Source organism: Rutidosis leptorrhynchoides, chromosome 7, assembly GCF_046630445.1.
Source record: "Rutidosis leptorrhynchoides isolate AG116_Rl617_1_P2 chromosome 7, CSIRO_AGI_Rlap_v1, whole genome shotgun sequence".
NCBI lineage: Eukaryota > Viridiplantae > Streptophyta > Magnoliopsida > Asterales > Asteraceae > Rutidosis > Rutidosis leptorrhynchoides.
The window spans coordinates 169,636,043-169,643,557 of NC_092339.1; the positions used below are offsets into that span (position 1 = coordinate 169,636,043).

Below are 7,515 nucleotides of genomic sequence, written 5' to 3' on the forward strand. Positions count from 1 at the left end.
GGCTTCACTAGAGAAGCGAAACTATGTGATATTGTGTCACAAAATGGTTGGAGGTGGCTAAGTACATGGCTTGGAAAATATCCAGGTTTGAGTAACATTGTGCCACCTACCTTATCAAATGCTTCTGACTGTATTCGTTGGCGTGATTATTCGGGTAACCTTTGTCATTTTTTGGTTGGGATTGTTTGGAATACGATTCGTACTAGAGCAGATGTTATCGATTGGTACCCTATTGTTTGGTTCCCGCAATGTATTCCGAGGCATTCGTTCTTGGTATGGTTGCTTTTTGGTGAGAATCTTAAGACTCAAGATAAGCTAAAAAAATGGGAAGTTGGGCCAAATGTTGTTCTTTTATGTCCTTTATGCAGATCAGAACCTGACATCCATATGCACTTGTTCTTTCGTTGCACATTTGCGTCTAGAATATGGAAGTGTGTTAAGAATAATGTACAGTTCTCAATTGTTGGTGATGATTGGACCGACTTTGTTGCTGCGATCAGCAGCTTTGCTTCACGAAGAACTGTTCGTAGTATCGTTGCAAAATTACTGTTTGGCGCTTCTGTTTACATGGTATGGCAAGAACGCAACAACAGGCTGTTTAAAAGGGATTCAAGATCGTGTGAGAAGATTGTTGCTGCTATTTTTTCTATGGTTCGTCTCAAGATTATGGCTCTCAAATGGAAGAATTCGAGTCAAGTTAGATTGATGAAAGATGCGTGGAAGGTCCCTTAAGTAGGGTGTCTTGTGGCTTGTTCGAGCCTGCGTTCTCTTGTGTTTGGTTTTGGCCGTTTGGCCTGGTTGGTTGCTTTGAGTTTTTCTCTAAGCATTTTTGTGCCTACTGTGTAATCTTTGATGCTATTTAATACATTCACCGGGTAGAATTACCCTTTACCCAATACATATATATATATATATATATATATATATATATATATATATATATATATATATATATATATATATATATATATATATATAAAGATCGGATGATCTTGTAGGGTTACAGTGATACAGATTACACGCTTTGATGAGCTTACAAAGCGTTCTACTAAACGCGTCCGTGAACCAATACTAACAACACACCCGTACTGATGAACGCTACACTATCGAACATCACCTAAACAAAGTGTTTTGTAAATACCGTGATGTAACCACACATCAAACAGTTATATATACCGAACTAAAGAAAGTTATGATATGATGTGTTTAATGGAGCTGAACTAATGGCTTAAGCTTTCTTTATGTTATATATACCGAACATAAAGAAAATTAAGACATAGAAAGTTTAGATATGATGTATTTAATGAGGCTGAACAAAAGAAAGTTATGGCTAATGAGAACCTTGCTGAGATGGCTTTAGGAGACCTAAAGAGAGTCAATACGCATATTAATTGTTAATCACCTCTTGGTTCGTTCCATATTAAATGTTTTGCTTTTCGAAGAAAAATTAAATGTTTCATTGGCGGTTAACATTTCTCTTGAACTAAAGTGAAGTCAATTGTAGCATTACATATCTCACAAATCTACGACTTCATTAATGTGCAACGTGCTGTACAAAGTGGTTAATTTTGACTTTTACATGGTAGTTATAAAAAAGTACAAGTCTTGTTTACATCTTAAGCCCTTACTACTAAGGTTGTAAGTGAGTCGATCTACTCTCGAGCAACTCGCGAGCTACTCGAACTCGGCTCGTTAAAAATTTGATTTGAACTGAGCCTAAACAAGCTAGCTTGAACATATTTTGAAACTCGTTTTGTAAACGTGCTCGAGTTTGAGTTTCATATCTCGAGCTCGAAGAAGTTTGCGAGCTTAAACAAGCTTTTTATTTATATATAGTGTTTATTCTTTATAAAAAATAAAATGTATAATATAATATATAATTACATAACAATACAACCATATATGATAATCATATATTAATAGTATATATTGTAACTTATTATACGTGGATAAACAATACACAAAGATAAATATGAATGACAAATTAAATAATAGCAACAAAAAATATCACCTAATAGTCGAGTCGAGATTGAGTCGAGCTATAACTTCTATAATATCAAACGAGCGGAGCTCGAACTTGAAATATCATGCTCAAATCATACCGAGCTCGTTCCTAGTAGAGCTTGTGCACGTCGGCTCGTTTTCACCAATGCTTATGGCTTTCGTTAGAAAATCTAAAAATCTATAGTACTTTCCTACATCTAAAAAACGCATTAGCAAGTAAGTTGTTCTGAAACACGAATTTTAAATACCTTCAATCCTACTACTTAAAAATATTGCTATCTTCCTTAGAATTTTGCTAGTCGCCTTCCAGCAGCACGTTCAAAAGAAAGGAAGATGGGTTACATATCTGAAATGGAAAACAAGTTAGGTTCAAACTTTACAGACTGATGTTACAGCATTGTCGTCACAGCTTACATTACTGCAGGTGGGAGTAATTGCATTGTAAAAGTATAATTATTTTGTACTTTATGTTGATTCTGACTGTTTATTTTCAGAGAGATTCAGATACGTTAACTAGTCAAAAGGGTTTCCATATTTTTTTGCTTCTGGTTATTATTTTCAGGTTGATTATCGCGGGTGGAGGTGGGAGGGACATGGTGGGGAATCTTCGCAATTCTCCCATAGAAGATGGTTGGTTTTGTAAGGAAGAGGTTGAGCTGGGTGGTTAGAATTTGAGGTGGCAAATTAGATAGATTGGTCGAACAGGTCGGTTGGTTTAAGATGTTCGAAAGTGTTTTTTTGTCCATTTCTTTTGTATTTTAAATTAAAATTAAAATTAAATTAATTAATGTACTATATGAAACTGTATATGCAGTATTTATACATCTGATTCTTAATCTTTGACACACTATAGATGCCGGTACAGATGTATTTCTACATTTAGGATCAAAAAAGTCACACACAAAACAAAGTCAAGTAGTAATTACATTCCTGAAAGTATATAGTATTACAGCTTCAATAGCTTAGGATAAAAAAAAAAAAAAAAAAAAAAAAAAAAAATTGTATAGATGCATTTCCACAGTTGGGATAAAAAAAGTCAAACACAAAAACAAAGTCAAGTAGTAATTACATATTCCTGAAAGTATATAGTATTACAGCTTCAATAGCTTACAGAGCACCAAATAATCAACTCCCATTCCACGTAACAAGTTAGCAACTAACTATTCGTGTATTAATCGATTAACAACCTTAATCGAACAACAAAACAATATTGAGTATAAATAATCTCAGAGACCCCTCCCCAAATAGACAAAAAGAAAAAAAATTATGCAGTATTTCGTTTTTTAAATACTGCTGTATAATCTGTTAGTATTAATATACACCATCAAGTGTACTTATATCCATCTTTAAATTTGACGCTATCACACTAAAATCTGTGATTTAGCAGCGCCACGTGAGCATTTCTTCCTGCTACCAGATTTGCTACTTAAAGCACAAACACATATTTCAAGAAGATCATAATCTTCTTCCCAAAACAAAAGAGACGCTTTGTCGGGATTTTCTAAAAGCATTTTTGATGTTAAAAATCCAGCAATTGTCCATGTTTGGTAAAGTCTAGATTGTTTTCCGATGAACTTTCCGCTTTTTGTGTCGTAATATTCCGGCCAGTGATCGGTGTATAACCTATCTTCGGCAAGATTAACTGCTTTCCTTGCTAATTCTATTCTTCCCATTTTGATGCATGCTAATGTAAACTACGATACACAGAAATGGAAAATCTTGATTTTTTAAATTACCGAATACACGAAAAAAGAAGAAAGGTGACGATGATTATAGTTACCTGCCATAGAAGAGTTGGCCAAGAACCACCATTGTGATAAGACCAAGGTCTGCAATTAGTCATGAGATTGTTATAGCTTGAAATAAGATATTACTAGAGGTGGCAATTTCAACTCCTTTGATTAGAAATGGGTTGGTAGTTACTAGTTAGTATGTTTCATCTTTAACAGGTCAAATGAAGTAAAAATTAAAAAAAGTCAAATAAAACGGGTCAAATAGGTCAAGCATGTTATGTTGTTATCAAGTACAATACCCTTCTTAATCTATTTACTAAATTGTACTCTCTCCGTCCCTATTTTACTGTCCAATGTTCAATTTTAGGATGTCCCAAATTAACTGTACACTTCCATAAATAGATAAAATTAACTAGGTTAAGCTCTTTTTATGCCGTTAATTTATGAACGTACGACAAACAAGTAAAAAGTAAAGGGTGGATATGTAATCATTACAAAAAGTAGAGTGTGATAATAACATTTAATATAACCCGTGTTTCTTGTAAGACAATAAATTGGGATGGAAGGAATATATTTAGTCATCATACGAGATGAATCTTACCAGGACCCGTGTAAAACTCCGTTTTGATCCCAATCCAATTTGATTCGTTACATAATATGCATAATAGTTGAAAAAAACTCACGTGTTCTTCGGGTCACTCCCAGTGATTATACGCCACTCTTCTTTTTCCAAGGCAGGGTAAATGAGCTTAAGAGGCATATGACCAACAATATCATCCCATTTGGATTCTATCAGATTCAGTATCGCATTGTTCTGTTTTGGTGTGCCCAAAGACGAAACAATTGACCAAATGTTACCAAGCGTAAAAAATCTAAAATCCATATGAGCGGGTTGTACGTTACCGATCATGTAACCTCCTTCTTCTGGGATCCAATCCATTAACCAATGCGGAATTTGTTCCGGGTAAATGTTGAATTTGTTTGTTGCTTCGGTTGAGTACTCTTCGGTTTTATATCGGTAAATTTCGTTAATTTTCTTCATGTCAACCCAATAATATTCTCGTATATGAAACGAGAGTGCGCTAAGCCTATTGTTGACGGTCCTCACCAAATTCTTGGATCCTTCGTCTAAAGCAAGCATCTCACGAGCACATCTTAGTGCGGAGTAAAATAAAGACTGCAAGTAGGAAAATTAACCAATAAAACTTTAAAATAAGGATTTTTCAAAAGGATGTCGTTAAGGTGCATTAATGTGTTGTAGAAAGTGGTTAATGTTGACTTTTACATGTCAGTAATTAAAAAGTACTAAGTCTTTTTTGCACATTAATGATAGGATGTTGTTAGATAAATCCTTCAAATAATAAAAAGAAAAAGTTTAGGTAAAATAGGGCTAACTTGGATCTCCAAAGGATGTCCATGGATACCCATTCTTCGATCAATCATGCACGACCCATCAGTAACTAAAAGAGATGGAAACATATCGAACCCATCAGATAAACACAAGTTCAAAATCAGTTTAATCCCCGTTTGAACATCGACCCGTTCTTGCATTGCATAATCACCAGTGATTTTGGTGTATGCTCTCAACATGATTATCCACCACAATCCTGCATTCAAGTCAATACGCAAACAAATGGACGTTAGTTTCAACAATCATTATAACAATAGCTTATCAACAATTCGACATCGTACATGAACGAGATATATTGACTTTTACCAGAGTCAACTGGTGCAACACGGCCTATAGCTGATTCACCAAAATCCGGGTCTAAAACTTCTTCAACTTTTGTATCATCAAGTGGTACCGTTCTTATTTTAAAACTTGCAGGCATCAACCCCTGCCCCGGGCTGTAACAGTCCACTGTTTTCTCCCAACTCTTAAAAAAAACAAACAAAGAGACATCAATGGAGTCTCGCATATAACAGGACAAACAACCTAAATACGATACACAATTTATACATCAATGATCATCTCATGAATCTAAAGAGCAAAAGAATGTATTCAAATACTGTAGTGGACATTAAAATTAAACTATAAAATGTTGTATTGTAGGTATTAAACTTCTCAAAACATACTATCGCATGCACCCGGTGACCTCTTGATTGGGTGGCCGGACTTTTGAATGCTACAGAAGCCATATACAATGCCATGTCATTATAACCGTTATCACTTACTGTTTCCTTGTTATAGGAAGTAAGATACACACAATAGCAAGTTTTTGATACCTTTATATATACAAAACATAAAAAGGTAACATTGGATATATTCTTGTGTTATTCACCTGGTCCAATCAATACTGTGATAACAGTGGCGGAAATAGCATAGGGCAAGGGGGGCAGATGCCCCCAGTCAATTTAAAATTCTTAGGCTTTTTAATGCTTAAAATTTCGAATTTTTGATTTTTTTCTCAATGGATTAGAAATTTTCAAGCTTAAAATTTGATTTTGCCCCCATAAGTGTTCATATTTTGCCCAAAAGCTTCTAGATTTTGCCCTCAACCCAAAAGTCCATGACCCAAAATTTTTTTTTGCCCCTGGTGAAAAAATTTCTGTTTCGCCACTGTGTAGTAAACACCTACCTAAACCGTAAACATTACAATTATGCCACAATTGCTAATGACATTAGTTGGATTCATATAAAGCTTTTTCGACAGCCCTAACGAATAAAAATCTTGTACAATTTCATAACCGCCATTTTAAATTAAATAAATATCAACACAAACACAACAGCATTACAAAATCAGCAAAAATACCTGCAACTGCAAAGTATGCAACAGAAAGTTTTTAACAATTTCTCCTTCACCCTTCAACAAGAATGCTAAAGCCGATGGTACGAAATCTCGAATAAAAACTTGATCATAATTCAATGGCATTTTATCACCAGGATCATTCGCAGCAACCGTACCAACCGGACTACCACAATACGTTACAACCGAATCTTTCAACAACTTCCATGCTTCTTTTTCTGCTTCAGATTCTACCCTTTTATCACCATCATTTGATAATAAAGTTTCATTCTTTCCTACACCTAACGGTGTCGTTTCATCTAAATTACCACCCCTATTACCATTACCACCCTGAACATAAACATTTTCAAAATTCTTGTCATTCAAAGTTGTAGAATAAAGTTTTTTATTAACATAATTGGATTTTTTACTATTGTTGTTAGAATTACAACATGTGATTGACAAAACCCTAGATTGACCCCAATTTGGGGATGAAACAGAATAGGGTTTGTGGGTTTGATTAATTGTACATTGAAGACCTAAATTTCTTAATGGGGAGATATGAAAGTTTGGATTTTTAATAATTGGGGATTTCATTAGCCCTAAAACAGTTTGGCTTTGAATCAAAAGCCTGGAATTGAGCTTCATATTGAGGATCTTAATTATGGTGTTCATGAGAAATAAAAATGTGAAATTGAGGATCCTTTTGTGAATGGAGGAAGGGATTGTGTATATATAATTGAATCAAAATTGGTGTATTTTAGAGAATTAAGGAGACGAAATTGTGGTGGTGGTGGTGTGGAGATATTTTTGGTGGCAGAAATAGAGATGTGATTTTTTATTCAAAGAAAATGAAATATGTAAGGATTTTCAAGTTGGTGGAAGGCAAGGAGAAGAATGCAAACATTTTGTTTATTTTTAATTAAGATTAAGATTAAGATTAAGATTAAGATAATTATTATTCTCTCCCTACCAAATCTATTGCGCTACACAATATAAACCGTTTTTCTTTCTTTCTTTGACTTGAAAACTTTGCACCGGAGTGTTTTCTT

At 34.4% G+C, this 7,515-nt stretch overlaps 1 protein-coding gene across 1 annotated transcript; it reads right to left on the reverse strand.

Annotated features, from left to right (window-relative positions):
• Window positions 1-3,116: 3,116 nt before the first annotated feature.
• LOC139857647 (alkaline/neutral invertase A, mitochondrial-like) lies at window positions 3,117-7,278 on the reverse strand. The gene is made up of 6 exons (XM_071846466.1): window positions 6,491-7,278; window positions 5,455-5,614; window positions 5,133-5,344; window positions 4,421-4,914; window positions 3,785-3,833; window positions 3,117-3,698 (listed from the first exon to the last, which is right to left on the reverse strand). Exons 1-6 carry the CDS (start codon window positions 7,136-7,138, stop codon window positions 3,366-3,368), a joined length of 1,896 nt encoding a protein of 631 aa, XP_071702567.1. The 5' UTR covers window positions 7,139-7,278; the 3' UTR covers window positions 3,117-3,365.
• Between the last annotated feature and the right edge of the window lie 237 nt (window positions 7,279-7,515).